General features: G+C 37.3%; 1 protein-coding gene across 13 annotated transcripts in view; it reads right to left on the bottom strand.

Annotated features, from left to right (window-relative positions):
* Positions 1-23,066, bottom strand: part of DCDC1 (doublecortin domain containing 1) — a 33,235-nt gene extending 10,169 nt beyond the window's left edge. For 3 of the 13 annotated variants that reach the window (XR_010613994.1, XM_065685971.1, XM_065685981.1), the window contains exons 1-2: positions 21,654-21,747; positions 15,995-16,093 (exon numbers count right to left, since the gene is read on the bottom strand). Coding sequence is in view for 10 of the 13 variants with exons in the window: in XM_065685971.1 (XP_065542043.1) it covers positions 15,995-16,003 (9 nt within the window). In the remaining 3 variants the exon portion in view is untranslated. Of the gene's footprint in view, positions 1-620; positions 1,434-5,870; positions 6,130-6,641; positions 6,795-15,994; positions 16,094-16,396; positions 16,520-21,525; positions 21,595-21,653; positions 21,799-23,013 lie in introns of those variants that run through there. The other 10 variants (XR_010613996.1, XM_065685980.1, XR_010613995.1 and 7 more) reach the window with 10 other exon arrangements.
* Between the last annotated feature and the right edge of the window lie 282 nt (positions 23,067-23,348).

The raw sequence follows: 23,348 nt of genomic DNA, 5'->3' as shown, positions 1-23,348 counted from the left end.
TTGCCAGACCTTTGACTTGATCTTAATAGGGTTGATTTGGCATTCAGTGACTGGTTACATTCATCAAGAGGTGAAGCTTCACAACAAAGATAATGTGGTGGAAGCAATTAGTATTCAGAACATCCATAATAGGCCTTTGGCATTTGACTGTGGGCTAAGCAAGTCTTTAGTGATATCTTTAATAATATCTGGTATGTACGCTTGAGAAAAAAAGAAAAAAAACAAACCAAAACAAAACCGTATCACAAGCCCATTTTAATTTTATACTGACGTATCACCTAGTTTTTGTGTAGAAATATTTTTAAATATACACTTATTTAATCCAAACTGCACTGATGTTCAAAAAAGACACATTCTAAGACTTTCCTAAGCTTTCTAAAAGGTTAAATACATTTGCTTTAAAAAAAAGTGCACAATAGAGTGACAAAAGACAGTTTTCTCATTTTCTTCAGGAATTAATTTTGGATTCTTAGCATTTGCAATTTATGGCACCATAAATTCAATCATAGGCAGTGAGGGCGAGTCAAGAATAGGGTGGCAGCAGTAGTAGTCAGTCCCTCCCCTCCCTTACCCTCCCCCCGCCCCATTTCCAACATGATCCCTTCCAAGAAATAACCAGTAACTTGGTTTCAAAGACCCAGTCGCAACCCTTCTCTCCAGAATTTGAACTCTCATTTGGCTATGCTCCCTCTGCTGTCAGGGGAACAGAAAACTGGGAATAATCGTTGGCCATGAAGGCAGTTCAGCTAAAGGCACATCACAAGGAGCTGGTTTACCCCATATGCATTGCTGCTGAGCAGGAAGACCAGTGAAAGGCAGGATCAGATTCAATGTTTCTAGAAAAAGTTTCACCAATACAATGCTTTTATAAGGCTTTGCTGGCAAATGAGAAGGGGATTAAAAAAAAAAACAACCAACAAACAGAGAATCAGGTTGTAAGGGACCTTAGGAGTTCTTCTACTCCAAAATCTTCTGTGGAGCTGGGTCAATACTGAATACAAACCCAGCTGCTCAGTGCTTTGTCCTTTTAGATCTTGAAAACCTCCAAGGATGGAGATTCCATAACCTTCTCGACATCTTGTTCCAGTGCTTAATCATCCTTAAAGGCAATATTCTCCATCTTATATCATGAAACCTCTCCTTTCAATTTATGACCGTTGTCTTTCCTTTTCCCACCATGGACCTATGAAGAGTCTTGATTTATCTTACTAGTAACCTCCTTGATAGGTATAAGGTTGGCGTTAGGTGTCTCCAAGTCTCCCCTACTTCAGAGGCTGACCAAGTTCACTTTCCACAGCCTCTTTGCACTCTCTCCAGGCTCTTGTCCATTTTGGTGGCCTTCTACTGGATTCAAGTTCTCCCTTATATCATTCTTTCTTGTCAATCTAAGTGTATATATTGCAGTAGCTACAAACAGTAAATCCCACACAGCCCTGCAGTGAAAAGGTATAGTAAAAAATTAAGACAAATATAATTAAGTGAACTCCAGGTATTAACTACATAGCCTCTACTGTATTTTTCTAAAACTTTTATAAACCTCATAGCAATAAATACTATGAACTTCTAACTAGCTTATACTTGTACTATAAAAATGAATTATTAAAACTACACAGAGAATAATTTGTTCTCAGAAGGAAACAAGTTACTAGAGTTTCAAAATACCTCTTTGGTAGTTAGGAAATGAGAGAAAGTGCTACTAAATAAAGTGAAAATGTAAAAAAAAAAAATAAAAAAAAATAAAGAATTAAATCTAACCTATTTATTTTGGTGAGGCCACATCTGGAATATTGCGTCCAGTTCTGGGCCCCTCTGTTCAAGAAGGACAGGGAATTGCTTGAAGGAGTCCAGCGCAGAGCCACAAAGATGATTAAGGGAGTGGAACATCTCCCTTATGAGGGGAGGCTGAGGGAGCTGGGTCTCTTTAGCTTGGAGGAGACTGAGGGGTGACCTCATCAATGTTTACAAATATGTAAAGGGTGGGTGTCAGGATGATGGAGCTAGGCTTTTTTCAGTGATATCCAGTGATAGGACAAGGGGCAATGGGTGTAAACTGAAGCATAGGAAGTTCCACGTTAACATCAGGAAGAACTTCTTTACTGTAAGAGTGACAGAGCACTGGAACAGGTTGCCCAGGGGGGTTGTGGAGTCTCCTACACTGGAGATATTCAAGGCCCGCCTGGACAAGTTCCTGTGTGATGTACTGTAGGTTACCCTGCTCTTGCGGGGGGGTTGGACTAGATGATCTTTTGAGGTCCCTTCCAACCCTTGGGATTCTGTGATTCTGTGATCTTGTTTTCCGATTAAATGAGAGAAACATAGAGCTGAATCAGAGGGAAAAACTAGAAATCTAATCATCAAATCCTGATTTTGAACAAGAGATAGGTTGAATTAAAAGCCTAGAATCAAGTGAACTTTGCACTGACTTACACTTTTCTCTAGGCAAACTTACTGACCTATGGAATTCACCAGCACACCTGAATAGCTGGAAAAATATATTTTAAGTGAACAAAGTTTAAAAGCAGATCAGAGTGGTAACAATATCAACGAGGTTGTTATTCAGGAATTATCTGATATTCAGTTATTTTTCTATTCCTTATGGTATTTACAGGGTATTCATAAAGACAATTAGTTGCATTAAATTCTACTATTATTTTCAACCATGCTTTTTTCAAGGCAAAATTAATGTTTTCAGTTGTGTCTTTACTCTTCTTATGACTACTTTGTCATCAGCTTATACTTCCACGACCACAAGGCTTAGACACCACAATTCCTTCCAAGCACAGTAAAGCTTTCCTCTGCCACTTGATCAGAGTCTAGGGGAAAAAAACCCAAAACCAAACACAAAAGCCAACTTCCCTGCCCCTCCCCTGGGAAAGCTGGCTCAGATTTCCTTGAATTATAATTATATATAATATATATATTATATATTGTATATAATAATATAAATAATAATATATTTCCTTGCAAAAAGAAAAATGGGAGGCCTGTTTACACTAGAAGCATTCTAAGAAAATTTTTGTCCTCATGGTGACTTGTACTATCATTACACTGGCAAAAACAAGTAAACTAACTTACGCTATACTCTTTCTATGATCCAATTTATTTTCATGAGATTTGAATGACTTCAAATATCTTAACTGTTCTGTGAAGCATAGTTAGTTAATTGATTTTAGGTTAAAAGCTTTAACCTTTCGATATTTCATTTAGTGGTTTATCATGGGCCAATTCCCAGGAATACAAGGAGGCATCATGGTTGTGACAGTACATGTCAACATTATGCTCCTCTTATCCCACTTGAAACACTTAAAAATGCAGAACCAGAAGAAACTGCATCTGTAGAAATGACGCTAAACTTTCTTTTGAAGGACTTAAAATTTTCAATTTCTTCTACATTTTTTTCAAGACTACTAGCCCATAAGAGTCAGTCACATGAGAATTAACTGAGCTAGTCAAAGTTGCAAACAAAGCTCAAAAAGCATGTGATGTTTGCAAACAGCAAGAAAAGTTTTATCATGACACAAAACTGTTACATCACACATTACAGACAGGGTGCTCTTATTGCATTTTGAGCTTTCTTTAAGCATAAGAAAACTACCAAATTCTCCTTTAATAAAATTATAAAACTTTGAAATGCAGTTAAGAGTACAACGCATCTAATAAAAGCGTACAGAACAAAAAATAATAAAAAGATTAAATAGATAAGGGTTTGTTCACTCATTTTACCCAAGTGAAACTGTAATGTTAAAAAGATATTGGTGGGGAAATGTCAATAAAGAATGCCACTGCAGTCAAAACAATACTACAGGTGAAAGACAAGGCTTTTCCCTCTTATTTTTAAATTCATCCTAATAATTACAGTTTGAAAAAGTATTCACAGCAAAGGGCTAAAGCTTTATGGTGATTAATCCATAAATAGGCCTCTTCATCTATTACGCTTTCTTCTTTTCAAAATACCTTGGCCAAATGGTTAGACATAACATGCAACAGTGTAATAGAAAGTTAGTCTTGAATTATCCGCAAACCACTGAAAATTGCTCACTACGAATGAAATTAGTAACCTTTACAGAGAAATTTAAATTGTTCTGTATTTTGCAAAAAACCCAGACCACAGAAGGGTACATAGTAACTCTTCCAAAACTCTTAGCAGAAATAAGACTGCTGAACTCTACGAGGGCGATACTTACTTGTCAAAAAACCCAACAACAGTCTCTCCCAGCCCCCTCAGAAAAACCAAAATGTATGATAAAATGCTGAGAGATTACATCAGTTGATGGTTGTCTATCCCAACTTGCTGGTTTATGGATGACTCTCAGTGATAAAAGAACAACAGGCTGTAATTGTCAAGGTTAGCTACAATCCCAGGCTTATGCACAAGGATTATACATCTTGAATTCTCCTCTGCTGGAAAGGTTTTACTTGGGAATAAAAGATTGAAAGTAACAGCCAGGGGTTCAGCTCTAATACCTAAACCTGAAGACATTTTTAAAGTATGTATATTCAGAACATGCGTCTGAGCCTTTTCCCTCTGAGTGTAATCCTCTTAGTGCTTTCTGTACCTCACTGAGCTTTAAGATTCTGAAAATAAAAATACTGAATCTGGCACCTTTACCCTGAATTTAGCTTTAAAGAGTCTCTCTTGAAGATACCACATTACAATTTGTAACATAGTTGTTCATTTCAGGTACCTAATTATCAGATTCTTTTAGCCTGTTTTCTAATATCAAAGCCACAAGATGGAAGCAAAATTTCTGGCTTTGTTTTTATTAGTTATTCCTTTTATGCTTATAAACACATCTGCACTAGGAATATTCAAATGCTCCTGATCATAAAATGGCTTTGAGAGATAGGAGATCACTGCAAGCTGTGATAAAATATAAAGCCACTGCAAAAAGGAAAATTACTATTTTGTTTCCAAAACAAAGCTGGGTAAAATTCAAATTTTCAGATCAGAAAAGTACTAATCCCTCCTAGCTTCTTCTGCATGCACCCTTCCTGTATCCCACCAAGAAAGAGAACAGTTCCAGTGCTGTCTACTGAGGTGTGTACAATAACAGAAGCAGATCAGGAATTTATCCCACAGCAATTTTGTTGCATTGATCAGCACAACAAATTGCTGTGTAAAGACCCTGTAACCAAAATTATTTAAATTCCTCTAAGACAAATGAACTGGCTTGTCCATTGCTGAGTCAGGAACAGGCATAAAAGTGGAGTTCATCACAGCACATTTCAGACATCTATATCTGAACCAAGCCAGCTCTACAGCCAATCATGAGAAATAAGCATCAATAGAGTTCAATAGCAATGCAAGACTTGAAAAGGATATGTTTAGGCTGTTATTGCTGTAGATAACTGACTTTTTTGGCTAGTACTTAAAAAAACCCAGTACATGTATATAATAATGGAAATATAGATACCAATTCTGCAAAACACATACCTTTATGTCTGCCTGTTCTAACCACATAAACACCCTCCTGAAACTGAATGAAGCTACTTGTGTGCTTAAATGTTGACTGCTTGGAATGTGGATGTGCAAGCACTTAAGCATCATTATGTGAGGTTCAAAAGTGCACATAAGGCATTAAGAAACCTAAGCAGCTTCTGAGTTAGCATACTGTCATTTTTTTACTTGAGATACATTTTAGTAAATGTCAAAACAAGTGCCTTTTTCCAGTTCCAGTGGGCAACTGAATTGAAATAGCCTATTGAACTTTTGCAGACAGGAATGGAGATCGTTTTCCTATTTACTGTAGGACACATCCTGTTAGATAAGAGGATGTAATAAATCAACTAATATTTATACCTATTGAAACCATGAAAAAAAAGTCATAAGGTAATATTGTACTACATTGTTATCAGTCATCACACTCCTAGGGAGATCCACAAGGCCAGTTTTTCCAATTGTTTATTTTTTTTTTTTTTTATTTGAGTCTCTTTCCCCCACTCTTCCTCTAAGCCCAATTATTTTATTATATCAGAGAACTTTGACAAAGCAGGAATTAATGCACTTGTCACATCTAATCAACAGATAAGCATTAGAATTCAGAGAAATTTTATAAATAAACTGTACCACCATTTTCAGCTGCAGTCACTCTGTCAAAGGTCAACCTCAGAACATGATTTAAGGGAGACCTACAAATAGAAATAACATCAAAGCTGATCTTTGAGTAAAATCAAACAGCCAGTAATGAGACTATATATACACAGCCAGTAAACATAGCAATGAATGTGCAGCAGGGTGAGTTAAGACAGGAAATATTAACACCTATATTGCATTTTTACATGTTGGACAGAAAACTAAGCACCTAACAGCCACTTAATGGCATTAGTTCAGGTACTTCCAACTCAGATACTAACTCTCTCAGCAGCCAGCTTCTGAGATTTTTTTAACCTATAGATTATAGGGAATAATTCAGTGTGACTAGTAGCTCAGTACTAAATACGTATTGCATAACCATTTGCAAAGCAAGATACTTGGATAGTGATAAAGGTAATGGTTGGCTACTATTCATAAGCATTCTAAACATATTCAGATAAAATATTGGGAAATTATGCATATTTTACTATTACTTACCTCAACTACAATGATAAAAATATCCATGAAAGCCTATTACTGTTAGATGACCTATTATATGATTACATACCTGAAAGCATTCAGCCATTAGAAAAACATAAGTAGGAACAAAGTATCTTCTTTTTTTAAACGATTTTTTTAAACGATGTCTTCAAAATCCATTGATTATTTTGAGATACAAGTCACAGCCAGGATAAATATCAAATTCAGATATTTATGATATCTGGAAAAAAAATAAATCTTAAGTCTTTTCCTTCAACATTTTCTGCTGTGTACATTTTATGGTATTTTGTGCCTAAATGGTTTCCATTACACGGGCATTTATTTTCCTGCTGTCAATTTTGGTATTTCAGGCAGATAATCAGAAATCAAAGTTAACTGCTTGGGGGCTTCTTGGGTTTTTGGGGGAGAAGGCTTTTTGTTTGTTTGTAAGTCTTCTTTTCCCCCTGGGTTTATTAGGTATGCTTGAGTTTTACTGCAGAGGTATTGAGAAGGCAGCTCAAACAAAAATGCTTTTAATCAACTCTGGTGTAATTAGCCAGTATAGTTGTCAGTTTGACATTACAGTAAATTATTTAATGGGCTGAAATGTAACAATGTAAAAAAAAAAAAAAAAGGCAAAATTAAATTTTATAAGGTGTATAAAATAAAACATCTTATTTGCACAATAACTGTCCTTCTAAGGAAATCCATCATAGTTTGACAGGGAGGGGAGAAGAGTAAAACTGCCTTGGTAATCAGACTACCATAACTGTTCATTATTAATAACCATTTATTAGTCTACTTTTTATTTTCCATTAAATTATGAACAAGTATATTTCCTTGATTTAAAGCTGTCATTGGAGTATTGATGTAACCATAGCAAAAGCAGTCCTTTTCTGTTGTATGAAATACAAATAGGTATACTTAAGGCAAAAAAGTAAAGTAAAAGGAGTAACACATTTCTGTTAGAATCTTTTCTGAAGAGTGACAGGAAGGTTTGCTACTGAGAATTTTTTTAGCTTACTTCCCGATCTGAATTGTTGCAGAATTTACCCAGAGTATTACTGAACACAGATTTAGCACCGCATTTTAAAAACACATCAATTAGCTCTATCACTGGTGCAGGCAAACAGCCAGATCGCAGCCAGGCTTTTAAAGGTAACTCGTTGCCTAAGGGTTTAGACAGGTGCCTAGTAGCCTTTTCAAAGGTGCATAGTCACTTAATATATTTCACTTGTAAGCAAACATCAGCATTTCAAGGATGATTCTGAAAACTAAACAAAACAGCAAGCCAGCGAGTGTCTCACCTTGAAGCACCTAAAAACCTTCAGTTCTCATAGTGTGCCATGTAAATGGAACACTCTACAAAATTATTTGCTTCACTATTTCTTCATCCTGAACTTGGTTTCACCCAAAATTTTAAGAAATTAACTTAGCTTTGATGCTGTATTTCATTTTTACTTAGCTTCTGAGTAACAGTGGGGATAATCAGTATATGAAGCCATTTTACCTTAAGAATGCATTTTATATATTCCAGCCAGAATGCAGTAAAATAGCTTTGAGGCTGACAAAACACAGTTACGAAAACGGAATTATGAAATTCATTTCGGCTAATAGTTTAAACATAGTCTAACATTAAGAATCAAAAAAAGCATGTTATTTCCATGTGGTAAAAAGGACATTCAAATCCATGTAAAAGCTTTCCTGATACTTTGGAACTCAACTGTAAAAACACCAGTCTTAACTTTCTGTAGTTATGACCCAGTACTACCCATAGCTTTTGTTTTTTCTTTAGGGATATGAAGGATGTTTTAGTTATTATTTGATATTAAACAAAAGATACTGATATTAAACAAAAGCCTGTATATAAGTAAAATTCTTTCACTAATCCATTGACATCACTCTCAAAGTTGTAATTATTTTAAGGATTTTTCAATAAAAATTACAAAACCTAAATTCTGATTGTAATTTAACACAATCTTTGTAAATTAGAGACTAAGAAATCTAATAAAGCTTAATAAAAATATCCTAAAATGCTAATGCAAACAACAGCAAACTCATGAGCCTTCACAACTAGTTTAAGACACGAGTCTAGAAGTTTCCTGTCAATATGCATAACTATGACACTACAGCATGATCAAAACACACAGCACAGCAATGATAGTGCACATACATGTTTCTTTAGGAAATCAATTATTCTATGCAAAGGATATATCCAAGGTATTAAACACCCACTAACCATGATGAGGATGTAACACAGCTTGGAGCTATCCTGCGGAGCGAAAAGGAAAAGCTTTTCTAGGCCAATCTTTATAAAGCTTTACCAGTTTAGCTTGCTTTCTGCTCTTATTGGTGCTTAAGAGGTTAAGACTTTATTTGTGAAAACAGACCCAGAGAGTTGGGAATCATGTTGTTTGCAGCTCCCTAAGTCTTGCTTAAGATCCTTTTCAATTACCATCCATTTCTCCTTTAAAAAGGGACAAAAAAAAAAAAAATAGAGGAGTGGAAACAGGTCAGGGCAGTCTGCGACAATGACAGTGTGATGGGCTTGGACCCCCTGTGGTGTTTGCATCTGCTATCATTAAGGTGACTATTCAGACATGAAAAAATCCCTCTTGCTGTGCTGACAGGCAGGCATCAAGAACGATGACAAGGCATTAAGACAGAAAGTAGAGACACAGGGATGTCATATCCCACAATCCTGCCTCAAGCGAGGCCTCTAAAATTTTATCGGAATTTAAGATAAAAATCAGAGGGCTTTTACCTGGAGCTTATCAAACTTCCCCTTGTGTTAGATTGACAGCAAAGGTGCTGCTGATGGCCACACTTGCTCCTACATGTCGTCTCTACTGTAACAAACCCATTTTTAAAAAATAATTGGGGATTTTTAGATTTTTTTTTTTTTCCCCTCATGCTTCCATAAAAGTATTTTTCTCATCCTTTCTCACCGAAGAGCCGGGCAGGAAGACTGAGGTGTGAAGCACAGCAAGCCCCGAACGAAGCCTTTGCCAAATCGCGCCGATAGCAACGAAAACAGCAACAAACACACCAACTTAGGCGAACACCCACAGCCAGGCAGCTGCAGCCAACGGGAATTAAACTGAAACGGAACTCTCCAAGAGGCGCGACTGCTTCTTCCGGTGCAAAAGAAGCGGCGGGGGCAGCAGCGGAGTGCAGGCATTCGCCGGCAGGGGGCGCCGCAGGACCGCCTCCGAGGCCCGGAGCGCGGAGCACGCGCCACGTGCGGATTCGGCTCGTGCCCGCACTAGACCGACAATGGTTTGATGACGTCGCCGCGAATGTCGTTTAAACCGTTTCCACCCGGGGCACTTCCCGTTGGAACTCCGGGGGGACTTCGGCATGGCGGGGTTTCCGTCTGCATGATGTGCCAGTGTTGCATTCGTAGACATCGCCCTTCCAGTAGCGGCACCTCGCACTATCACACGACTCGCCATTCCACTACCTGGAAAGATGATTCTGGATCTGAAGTCACCTCCCTTTGGCCACTCTTTCCTGGCTAATAAACCAGTTTCTCTGCAAACACTACTCACTCTTGAGGCATGACAAGCTGTCATTTCGCCTTCTGCTCTGCATTTCCTTTTTTCCTCCAAAGCCTTCACATCTCCACCTTTATAACTGCTTTCTTTAGCCATTTGATGAATCAGGCTAGAAAACTGATCCTTTGGTTGGTTTTATTTTGTTTTCTTAAAATGTAAGAGAGAACCAGGCAGTGATACATGGACAAAGTGCTGATGACCGGGACTACTTAAACAGATTTGTTATTGGAGTAAACACATGTATGTAACCAAACCCAACTTTCCTACTCGCACTCCGTTTTCCCACTTCATTAAATTGCCACCTAATCACAGCTAGCTGAGGCACATTAGGAACAAATACTAGCGAAGGAGAAGGATGATTAGGTAGAACAATAGATTAAAATTAATATATTACTTACATTAGATCTCATTGGAGCTCAAGAACTGAGGAGTATAGATAAACATACATACAGTATATATAGACACACATGCACGGGCTTCCATACTTTTAAAGAATCCAGCTACATGTTGATGGAATATTAAACATTGGAAGTGAAGAGTAAACACCAGACAATGTTTCCCTGACTGTTATACCAATTGCCTTAGTATTCTGATACCTATGACTTAATGAATAATAATCAGTTCAAAACAATCTTTGAAATATCTATTACTCATGGGAAGGTAAAGATAACATCCTAAATAGCTGAAGCTAGCATTTATTGTTCCCTTCATCTTGCATGCTTGTTCAAAAGTCTGTACCAATATGAAAAGATGCATTTTATTATTTGAAATACAGGTTTTTCTATGAAGATGTTTTTAATTAACATATCATATATATATATAGAAGTAAAAGGCAAATGGCATCTTGGGGTGCATTAGAAAGGGAGTGGTTAGTAGGTCAAGAGAGGTTCTCCTCCCCCTCTACTCAGCCTTGGTGAGGCCGCATCTGGAATATTGCGTCCAGTTCTGGGCCCCTCTGTTCAAGAAGGACAGGGAATTACTTGAAGGAGTCCAGCGCAGAGCCACAAAGATGATTAGGGGAGTGGAACATCTCCCTTATGAGGAGAGGCTGAGGGAGCTGGGTCTCTTTAGCTTGGAGGAGACTGAGGGGTGACCTCATCAATGTTTACAAATATGTAAAGGGTGGGTGTCAGGATGATGGAGCTAGGCTTTTTTCAGTGATATCCAGTGATAGGACAAGGGGCAATGGGTGTAAACTGGAGCATAAGAAGTTCCACGTTAACATCAGGAAGAACTTCTTTACTGTAAGAGTGACAGAGCACTGGAACAGGTTGCCCAGGGGGGTTGTGGAGTCTCCTACACTGGAGATATTCAAGGCCCGCCTGGACAAGTTCCTGTGTGATGTACTGTAGGTTACCCTGCTCTTGCGGGGGGGTTGGACTAGATGATCTTTTGAGGTCCCTTCCAACCCTTGGGATTCTGTGATTCTGTGATAGTGTATTTTCCTGCATCCAGTTACGGAATAGAGGCATGGCAATTTAAATTTCAGTTACCACTACAGCTATTTCAGCCACAAGTTTAAGAGGAGCTCTTGCTTCATTTAGAAGAAATGAGGTTTGCAAAGTTAAGTCATTTAGTCTAAACTAATTACTTACGATTTTTCTATATTCCTTAGGATGAGAGAAGCTCCTACCTGAAGCATGTCACACTGATTTTAGGATAAACAAGACATTTTTGCCTCATTCCCTCTCTCCCCACATCGAGAACATAAAGAACTTAGACAACTAGCTTATTTTATGGACTTCATTACTACTAGCAGAGACTAAAACCCAACCATACATCACAGTCTCTTAAATAAGGAGAATTGTAGCATGAATTTAAATGCAAAAATATTAATTGTAGTTTGATTATAATGAAAACTTCAGAATTCTGAGATATGTATGACAGACATTAAATACAGATGCCACAAATCATGGTTGCCAATACATCTCATTATTGAATAATAAGAAATTTTTGTCTTTGAAGTACCCATGCAAGGCACATTTGTGCCTTATCTTTCCACCAGCTGAGCTTACCTGATACTGTTTAAGTCCTCCCTCAGGAAACTCACAACAGGTTCTAATGCATCCTGTAGCACATTTTGACATGTATTTTGCATGATAGCCTTGCCTACAGATGTCTTAGCAACAAACTATTCAAGAAATAATGGAAAAGGCATAAAAATACCCCTTCTCATGTCAAAATTTTGACAGATTAATTCTTAAAGATGCAAGGCTTATTGAAAAACAGATAGTTTTCTATATGTTAAAATGAAGCCCAGAAGAAAGCAGGAGAGAAATCTAAATGGTATCTATAAGACTACCTTGTGCTAAACACAAAACCAACCCACTTGTATAAGATTCAACATAAGAGCTACACTGCTTCCATCATCTCAATCAACAGGATTCCAACTAAAAAATCCTTTTGCTATCATCTAAAATGGCAAACATCTCCAGTGGGGGCCACAGACATCATGTTTAAGCAGTAACAGAGACAGAGATCTTAACAAACCTCTCCAGAATTTTGGAACAATCAAGTATGAGGACACAAGCCTTATCAGCCAGCGTTTATGGGCAGAGGTCTGCAACCCTTACATAACTTGACTGAGCTGGGAAAGAAATCGTATTCCCTTAACCCCGCTAGGTAGCTCACCAAGACTGGCACTGAGACCTAAGCTGAGGAGGCCTGGAATGCCAAGCTGGTTGCTTAAACCTCCAGAGGCATATCCAACTCATTATTGTATTCCTGAACAAAGCGACTGAAAAGAGCTGAAGAGGAGGGAGAAAGAAAAGATTTCCCAATACTACATATGGGAGGAGAAGTAACTCCCCAACAGGAGGGGGTATGGGATTGCTGAGTGCCCCCTTGTCTGCCTATTAGACAAAGATTACTTTTTCCACTGTGAACGCAGGATTGAAGATGCTAAATGTTAAAATGTTAGAAAGAGGAAGATGAATTTTCAGAGTGAGTGGAAACCAAAGGTACGTCAATAAAAGCAAATACACTGGCAAGGAAATTTACAGGAAAAGATAGAGCATGTTACACACAGAATAGTAAAGAAGCTGACATGAACTTCAAGAAACCATCAAGAAAAGATCAAAGCGTAAATAAGATCATAGGGGTCCTTTTTCATTTTTGCAACTTGTTTTATGTGCCTTTTATGTGTGGAGGAAATAAATAAAGAATCTTTCATTTGAACTTTAATCAACTCTTAGATTCCAAGAACAAAAGGGCTTATAGGTAACAATCCCTGTTGCTTCAACAAGAGAAACAAGGTGTTCCATCCCTAGAGACCCCTGCAGTAAAATGTGGGATCATTAATCTACAATAACATGGGTTTCATTTACATTGAGTGGTGCATTGACTCCCTATATAAAGAAATGTTTCATCTATCAGACAAAAGTTGAACAAATCAGGCATAATTTGGGTTGGGGTTTTTTTTTCTTTATTAAAAGCAGCATGCATTTGTGTGGTCTTTTTTTTTTTTTTTCCTTAGTATAAGTACATAGTGACATGATGGATTCTTTAATACACAAAAAGCTGCAAAGTGACTGGTACCTTTCCAAGGGGAGGATTGTACATCAAGTAGACTTTGAGACTTACATAGGAATCACTGGGGAAAACTCTAAGCACAGCCACCTTTCTTAGTTTTTGGTCTCAGAACTGAGCATGTAAGAATGATGAACAGTATCTTAAAGCATCTAAATATGTTCATATGAAAGGTATCTTTAGTTGTAAACACACCTTAAGAATTTCCCCATTAGAGGCAGACTACATGGAGTATGTGACAACCTTCATCTCGAAAGATTTAATAGTCTCTAAGCTATTTGTCACTGCCCTTCAGCTGCAATATAAATACTTGAGAGCTCTTGGTGGGTTTCTCTTCAGCGTGGAACCGGTTTGTCTAAGCACACATCATTGTCCCCAGCCCCAGCCAACCCAGATGCTGTTGGCAATCAACAGCAGTAGCTACCCAGCATGTAATGTTATGCATCATGCAACATGACTTTGAACAGATCTACTTAAAACAAACCTGACACTAATGGGATCCAAGAACAGACTTTCACTGTTTCCAGTAGTGATAGGGCAGAGCTATAGTAACAGTGGCAAAGTTTAAGCATTTCTCTAGTGAAAATCTTAGTAAAATAGAGTAGGAGAAACTGTGCTGCAAACTAAAGAACAGTGACCAAAACTGAATAGTGGTGAAACACTGACAGAAAGAAACAACTTTGAATTAGGCAAATTTGAATTTGACAGATGTGCGTTTTCACAGAATAATCCCTTGAAGTAGTTCTTGGATTAGCCTATTCACAAATAAAAAGTCATCATTTGTGAATGGAATTATTTCACCTCAGAAAGGTTCTTATGTCAACTTTGGACATAAATGTAGCACTTGTGGTGGTGCTTTTGAGCATTAATTTCAAGAAATAAAATTAAACTACAGAAGTCAGTAATGTGATAGAAGAACCTTTGTTTACGAGAACAATTATGGAAATACTAAGCAACTATTCCACAAAAGCACTATATTAATCTGCCCCTGGATGTCTAAATAAGTAGAAGTGCTCTGCCATAAACAAAAACAAAGGGACAAGCAGAATGAAATAAAAAACCCCACTGAGGAATAAAAGAGAGCACAAACCACCAAATCAGAGTATCTTAAGGGTAACAGCTACGTGTTCTTTCCGATGTTACTGTGTATTTGTTGAATTCAGCAAGAAGCTGCTTTCAAATATCTTACAGTATGCGTTTATGAGATTGTTTTTCCCCTCCCATCAGATTCCATTCAGTGTAGTTTGTTCATGATAACTGATGTAGGAAGTCTCACATGTCAGTTTTCACTTTATCTAGGCTTTTTGTCAGCTGGAGTACCAACTTAGTATTTTGACCTGATAAAAATTAAATTCAAAGCTAGATTATACAGGAAGTTGCACATAACCGCAAATACAATTTAGAAATAAACCTTGCACAAAATTTTGTGGTTTGCTGGAAGCTATCACCATTGAAAAAGTCTCTCAGAGAAAATATAAATTTGTTGCTAGCTTAAAGATATTTTCAATCAAGAGCTCCAGGGATAGAGCCAGCTTCCCCCAGCTGCTTTCAAAGCAGATGAATTTTCAACATATAACAGGAATGCTCACTAGCTTTTATGGGTGATGATGTCTCAGTGATGCCAGAACAATTTGATTCACATTTTAATTCTGTAATGGATCCATAAAATCTATTTTTTTCAGCAGTCGTACTTGAGCATACATCAGATTGATAGTAGGTTCTATGAGGCTTCCCTGGAGCCAGACTATTTTATTGGTATGACAATGATCTCCAGATTACAAAAAGACACCTTCTTACAGAAAATACTAGATTTACACAGAAACTGCAGCCTGATCAGCTTTGTGACTATCTTGACAACGACTCTGTAGTTTAAAGATCTCTCTGCATGACAGCTGGGCTACAGAATAGGACGTACTATCGGAACTACCCTGTAAGCTCATGTTCCCATCAAACTGGAAGAAAGTATTCTAGTTTTCATGAAAGTGCAAATTATTTGTCACTTTTTTACAAGCAGCTTCCAGAAGGGACACAAAAGAAAATGCAATAATTTTAAAAACTGAAAATGTTCATCTGGATACAAAATTCAAATTAACTAACAGTGATATCAGATAACCACCTGGTTAGATAAAATTCAGAGAATAAAGAGATTTTGTGCATGTGAGTTTCCCAAAAAAAAAAAAAAAAAAAAAAAAGTTGGCTATGTAAGGAATGAGCTAAGAACATGGCAGGAGATAATCAGCTGCTTTTTCACTCTCACAAGAAAAAAAAAAAAAAAAACAATTTTTCTGAGTGAAAACCTAAAATCATTTAATTCTGAACAATCTAATGCTTGAATTCAAAGTGGTTATTTACTTACTCTTTTCATAATAGGACTCTGGACTGTTTCTCAGAGTATTTTCACAGTTATTTTTCATTAATAAAGTTCTTCCTATGTGCCTTTGTCATCTTCATATACCTGAAAACCAAATACATGCAAGTTAAAGATGGAAAATAAACAAACCAAATCAACTCTAATGATTTGGATGCATCTACATTAACATTTTGATTCAAATCTTGAGAGGCACCTTGGAGGTAGATTTCTCAGCCATCCCCACTTTCAAGAGTCCATTTCACCCCACAACCTTGGAACATGGAACTGCATTCCTTTTGGATCAAGCTAAGCAGAATGTTGCATTGCAGCAAAACATCTGATGCTCTCCAATCAAAACTAAAGCATTCTGTGTCCAGACCGCGTATGAGTCAGTGAAGTAAAACCTACCATTTAGAATGGATGCAGAACCATCATCATTCACTCCTCTGCTGACTCTAGAGCCTGTGTCACAGTATTTTCTAGACAGACATTGTCTGAAAAAATTCCTGGCATTGCTTTGACACTTTCTGCCTTAGAAGAAAGGAAGGAAGGATTTGAAAATTCCATAGCTATTTCTACTCAAGGCAAAAGGTGACATTAAAAACTTTCTTAATATTTAGTTCTCTTACCAAGTTCTGTACTGCTGTATGAAAATGTACCAAATAAAGAGGCTTCTTATTTATAAGGTAGTTATAACCTTGAATAAAACTTCTTGAAGTATCTCAGTTACATAAAGCCTAGTATTCCTTAAATCCATCAGATATTTTGCAAATTTTAACTCATGTACATCATATTATAGACTCGGAGCAACTATTTCTTTCGTATGAAAGAACTTCAGAATAGCGTTTTCAGTAAAACAATAAAAACAATGTAAGGCCAACACAAGATTCAGAGTTTTATAGAAGCACTGAGCTTCAACTATCAGCATATGAATGCTGGCAACTTTTTCGATGTTCTATAGGTAAAGATTACCACTATGAACAGCCCTGACTTTCATGACTGCAATGCTCACTCACCTTATGCCCCTTTATTTTAAAAAACCTACCAAAACGGGAAATAGAACATTTCAGTTGTCCGCACCCTGTTAGGCCCGCAAGAGTGATTTTATTTTACATCACTGTACCAAAGATAGTCAAAACTACACCTTGGTGTAGCATATCTTTTACAGCTTGAATGTGGTCTGGCTGAAAAGCAGCAATTGTTCTCAGCCTTAAGACTACCCTTATCCAGGATCTTCTGCTGCTGAGACCAAATAACCCAAAGGAACATCACCAGAGGGAAGATTCTGGCCAAACTACCTGACCCTGACACCTTCTAAGGAGAAAATATGAAGGACAGCATTCTTTTCTGAGACTGGGAACATATTTTCCTCAGAACAGGTTTAGTTTCACTAAAAAGGATCTTTCATCCTGGCTTTTGCAACCTGTGGATGGTAGAAAGCGGCAGGTGGCCAGTACCGTAATGTGCTTAGTAAGAACACAGTCTAAAGGGAAGGAAGAAATCCTGTCAAAACACCTAAGCAAAGAGGACAGAAGTTCTTAATGTCTGCCACAGCCAAAAGAACTTCCTTTTGATCCAATCCTTTTACTCTTAGAGGAGTAAAGGACAATGAAAATAGAAATCACAGGTCTTAACAGTGAAGGTAACAACAGTTTGTATTTTATACTCCTATAAAGAGAATGTTAATAGAAAGACTTATTTTTCTTTCTTATTCTAAGCAGTGGAGATAATGCACGGCTACAATCTCCTAGCTGCCAAGCCTGAAGGCAGTGAGTGCTGCGACATGGTTCACAGTAGTTCCTTCCAGCACCACTAAACCAACTGTTAAAAGTTCTGTCAAGTCTCACAGTAGGTGTCACACCAAGAGGAATGGAGAAGTACCCATTTCCTGTATTACAGCTGAGGCAATTCTTTACCAAGTTGCAGAAAAACAGAGAGATATATAACAGCTCAAAGGATGGAGGGAATAAAATATGAACCTATATTTTACTGCCCTTTGCATAACAAATGCAAAGATAAGCTCTTAAAAACTAGATGCAGAGGACTTTTGGAGAGCTTGAAGCAAAACACTTGAGTCAAATTTGACTATGTCATTGCTACAACAATTCACAAAGAGCTGTCCAACCTTCATTATTTCAGTTAATGATTCTTTTATGACAGAGGAAACAAATATTTGCCCATTCTCACCAATTTCTCTTTTCTTTCTTCATCTCTATTTTAATTTCATTTTGCAACATCCAGGCAGAAAAAAATTAGCTAAATATGAATCCATCAGTGCTAGACAGATCTTAAATCTATTCAGATTTAGACTTTTTTTTTCTTTTTTTTTAATGACCACATAGTACAAGGACAACAAAAGTTCAGGGTTTTTTAGTATCCTTTTGATTCAGAAGTCAATTCAAATACCTCATGTAGTGTTTAAAACATCCCTAATCCAGAGTACAACTATGTGTTTTAATCCCATTCTTACGGAACAAACTTGTTCGAATTGAAAACTTGTTTAAGGGCAGATTGGGATAGTTTGCTAAAAAAGGTTTGTGTGTAACTCTCATCTAGTTTAAGATCAAATCCTTAGAATATACATTTTTGGGTATTTTTTTTTCCCCAAGACATATAAACTTAAATTAGCTCAAGTAAACCAGTTCATCTCATTGTTCTGAACCCATATGGAAGCTGCCACCTATGGATTGCAGTTCTTACAGGTCTTCATTCAATTCTCAGTGCTGCAGCAGAAAGTCTCTATACTTGATGGAATATAACAAAACAGATATGCACACCACCCGTTAATTAGAGATGAATATCTCTAAAATGAAAATTCAAGCCTGAAGGGCAGTTAACAAACTTCCAGCGTATTTAAGAAATGGAAAGCATGAAAATGAGGTGCAGAGAATTTCTAGTTTGTTGCTTTAAATGAGAACCTACCACACACAAACATGTACACACAAATGTTTGTACATACCTGTCTTATCTATGTAATAAAAAAATATAAAAATAGAGAAACCGAACTTTGCTGTTAACTGAAAGTGTAGATTCATTCAGCTGTAAGCTCCAAGTTGAACTTTTCACCTGTAATCTACGAGGAGTATCAGGCCATTGGTGAGAAACACTAATAAAAATGTACAGTCAATGCATAATTCCATCAATGAAATAATGCCACCTCTTGATGAAATATGTCAGATAACCAGCATCAAGCTTGCTACACAAGCAGCTAAGTTTTGGTACTAGCTTATCAGGTGACACCTGGGTGTTTGGAATTTACCTAAACCAGCAGAATACACTGACATGCATCATTTTTAGTATGTAGGCAGCTATAACTATCCTTTAATATCATAAAAAGGAAAATACTTTGTACACAAATTAAAGCTAAACCATAGTCTACAAACCATGGCCTATATTCAGGGGATTGGAGCACCTGCCGTATAAAGTTAGGCTGAGAAAGTTGGGGCTGTTCAGCCTGGAGAAAAGAAGGTTGTGTGGAGACCTCATAGCAGCCTTCCAGTACCTGAAGGGGGCCTATATGGATGCTGGGGAGGGACTCTTCATTAGGGACTGTAGTGACAGGACAAGGGGCAATGGGTTCAAACTTAAACAGGGGAAGTTTAGATAGGATATAAGGAAGAAATTCTTTCCTGTTAGGGTTGTGAGGCACTGGCATGGATTGCCCAAGGAGGTTGTGAATGCTCCATCCCTGGTGGTGTTCAAGGCCAGGTTGGATGAAGCCTTGGGTGAGATGGTTTAGTGTGAGGTGTCCCTGCCCATGGCAGGGGGGGTGGAACTAAATGATCTTAAGGTCCTTTCCAACCCTAACTGTTCTATGATTCTATGATTCTGTTTAGACATATGACATCATGTCCTGGCATTCCTCAGAAATAAGCAGTGGCACTTCAGAATAATCTAACCTGTGAGTGCAAGAACAAAAGGATTAAGGCAGATTGTGCTGCACAGCAATTATGACAAGAACGCGTTGTGTTGTACTCCTCATTTACCTCAGTCATTTCCAAACAAACAAAACCAACCAACAAACAAAAAACCCCCACAAAAAAATAACATACCCCACCAAAAAAAACCAAAACAAACCCCAAACCAACACAGAATATGCTGCTTTTCCTACAGTATGATTTAGCCATATGTGATTTAATTAAGAGTAAGTCTACACATATACAATGTGTATGTGTATATCAAGATTTAATGATAGATAGATAGATAGCCAAATGGGTATTGTGTTAAGTGGTTAGACTGGTATTTACAGGGTTCTGCAGGAGTGGGTGGGGAATGCACAATCAAGTAAACTTTTTACCTTGTATCTGTTTTGCAATGTAATAAGAAATAACTGTGAACTAGAGAACAATGTAATAAAAAGCAACCATAAATCAGAGGTCAAAATTGAATCAGAACCAATAAATAAGCATCTCACTTAGCGACTCAGCTCTTTGTGCAGCCACATTTCTTCCCCCAGCCCCTCTTTTTTTAATAACAGTTGACCCTGTGAGTTGTTAACTACTTGAATAATCCTTACATGGGACCTGTAAGGAAGTGCTCTTAATTTCTATGGAAGAAGTGAAAAAAATCTCATCAGAAAACAAGTGTTGAAAAAAATTCATGGTGAGGCTGTTACAATATAAAAGTCTGTTGGAAGACATTTTTTATAACATACATATTTGAGGTATAGTTTTGATTGAACATGAGCATATACACAATTGTTTCAAACAAAAGCTATTCAAGCCCTATTCCTGCTTATAATAAAGTCACTAACAGAGTACTATTGTCATCTATGAATAATTTCACAAGTGAAGTGCTGATGTTTGTGTGGAATGTATTTGTTTAAATCTGGGTTTAAACATAACATGAAAATGTATTTCAGCATATTACCACGTATCTATCAACAGTACCTTGGAGTGCAATCCTAAAATAAAAATCAGAAACGTTGCTTGAAATGATCAATAAGAAAAACACACCATCAAGTTTTCTGAAGACTAAAATAGTTCATGGAAGCAAACCAGGGAAGAAAAGGGCTTCTGCCTGCTGAATCTACCTGCTGATAGTTAATCTCCTTTTGCAATTTTGCGATTAAAATTACAACAAATAGTCCTCTGGGAAAAAGAAAGAAAAAAAACTGTTCACCACACACTTAGCCCTGGCAGAACTCAGATACACTGAACACAGCAGTCACTCCAAAGTTCAAAATGCACTGAAGGGGGAAGTCCCTTTTTTCTTTTAAAGGGACTTATACAAGCTGGCAATTATCTTTGCAATAGATACCCAAGACTCCAATACATGCTAGTGTTGCTTTTAATGTAATAAAATTATTATCAGTGAATTATTGATGTACTTCAAGTTAGTAAAAAGCATTTATGTAACTCTCAAAACCATATAAGTTATTAGGCAAAAAAAAAAAAAAAAATAGCCAGGAAGTGCTAAAAAGGTTGTTTGTTTTTTTCAAATATTTAGGAACAGCATCAAAGCTTGAGAAAGCCCAAGAACTCAACTGACTGACAATTATGTAAACATACGCTTGCCATGTATGATTATATGCTCACCTACAAGTCATGTGGAATAAAGTTCCACCAAACAGGAAAGTGGGCTTACTTTCACTAGCTATACTATGACTTACCTAAAAAAATATACTACCTTAAGCAAATGGAGTAGCCAAAATATCCAAACCTACCTCAAAAGTTCCAGAATTTCCCATATGGTATAAAACAATACACAAACTCAAACTCCTCACCAAACCCCCAACAACACCTAGAGCCCCACCTACAGTAAGCATTCACAAGTGCTGCAATTCCTGAGGCTTCAGGTGCCCTGGTTCTTGCCTGGTTAGATCACATGACATTGGGAACAGCTGTGGAAATCAAGCTTTTGCATAGCACAAACCTGAGCAATACAAGGTCAGAATTTATTTTCTTACTTTTAATTCAGAAAAACTTAAAAGTTAGCCACGTACATGTATGTTGATAGGCAAATATTTTCTTATCTGCCAGGTGCTGAGTCCAATCACTTCATAAGCACTTGAAGAACTAAGGCAAACTACATAACAAGATATTTAACTTGCAACAACTGCAAGCTCTAGTCCTCAAAACTAAGGACAGGCTGAGATGAAAAAAAGAAGTTACAACAGCAACGTCCAAAAGTACCGCTAAGCCATTCGTAAAGTCGACTCAAACCCAGCAAAGTGCTCCTATTCTCTTCATTTGACCCTGTTAGACTCCATAACAGGAACCTAACGCTTTTTTAGATGCTGTAAATCAAACCTCACTGTGTAAAAGCCATGCCAAACTATTTTAGTTCTCACATGGCTACCCACTAGTCACAGTGGATGTACATATCCACATCTAAAGTGGATAAACTACTGATCAAAGATCAGAATTGTTTAGAATATTTGTCTGTTAAAGTAAGCTTGAGAATAGCTTAGAACAGGTTTATAGCTTAAAGCGTATTTTGCCAGATGAATTAGTATCCTTTCTCATTGTCCTGGGTTTAGCAGTAGCAGTCAGTTTTTCTCCTTCTTAGTAGCTGGTGCAGCACTGTGTTTCGACTTTCAGCCTGGGAACAGAGCTGATAACACCGATTGGTTTTAGTTGTTGCTAAGTAATGTTTATTCTGGCTAAGGACTTTGTGAGTCTCATGCTCTGCCAGGGACGAGGGAACACTATAGATCTTCAAGCAGCTCTCAAACTTTTTAACATTTCAGGAAAATCTGCTGGGAATTGCTGTTTTGTTTCATAGAATTTAACATTCAAAAAAGGAGTTTAGGTATACACATATATACACATAGTCTACTTAGTGACTTCTAAAACTAATTAGCAAAATGAATAACAATTTGTATATAACAACTTTAAATTAAAGGCTATTACAACCCAGCTCTAAGCCCATACCCCAAAGGATGAGAAACACACTCTAACTTTGTACAAATGCATTTCAGAGCTCATAGAATATGTATCTAATACATATACACAATGTCACTAAGCAGAAACCAAGATCTTTTTAATCAAGATACTAGACCATAAAAGACTAATGAAACATACCTTGCTTCACACACAGATTCTGAAAAAAGTTTCTGTTAAGAGGAAGCTCTGTTATATATACACCAGTACAAAAGGCACCCGTATTCTTAACTAGCCTATAATAGTGGAGCAAGTTTAGAGAGGTGGTCTCTCTAGCTTTGGACAGATGCTTGTAATTCATCAATCAACTTTCCTCAACTGAAAGCTTAAGTTACAATAGCTACCAGAAAGAGCTAATGTTGATGCCATACCTACCAGACTTTTTCCTTACAAACTTATGGAAAGTATGGGGGGGTTTACTGTTCCAAATGGGACAGGATGTATAATATAGATGTGTCACTTCTGCACATCAGCCT

Source organism: Lathamus discolor, chromosome 6 (assembly GCF_037157495.1).
Source record: "Lathamus discolor isolate bLatDis1 chromosome 6, bLatDis1.hap1, whole genome shotgun sequence".
In the NCBI taxonomy this organism is placed as follows: Eukaryota; Metazoa; Chordata; class Aves; order Psittaciformes; family Psittacidae; genus Lathamus; species Lathamus discolor.
This window is presented reverse-complemented; position numbering and strand designations above follow the sequence as displayed.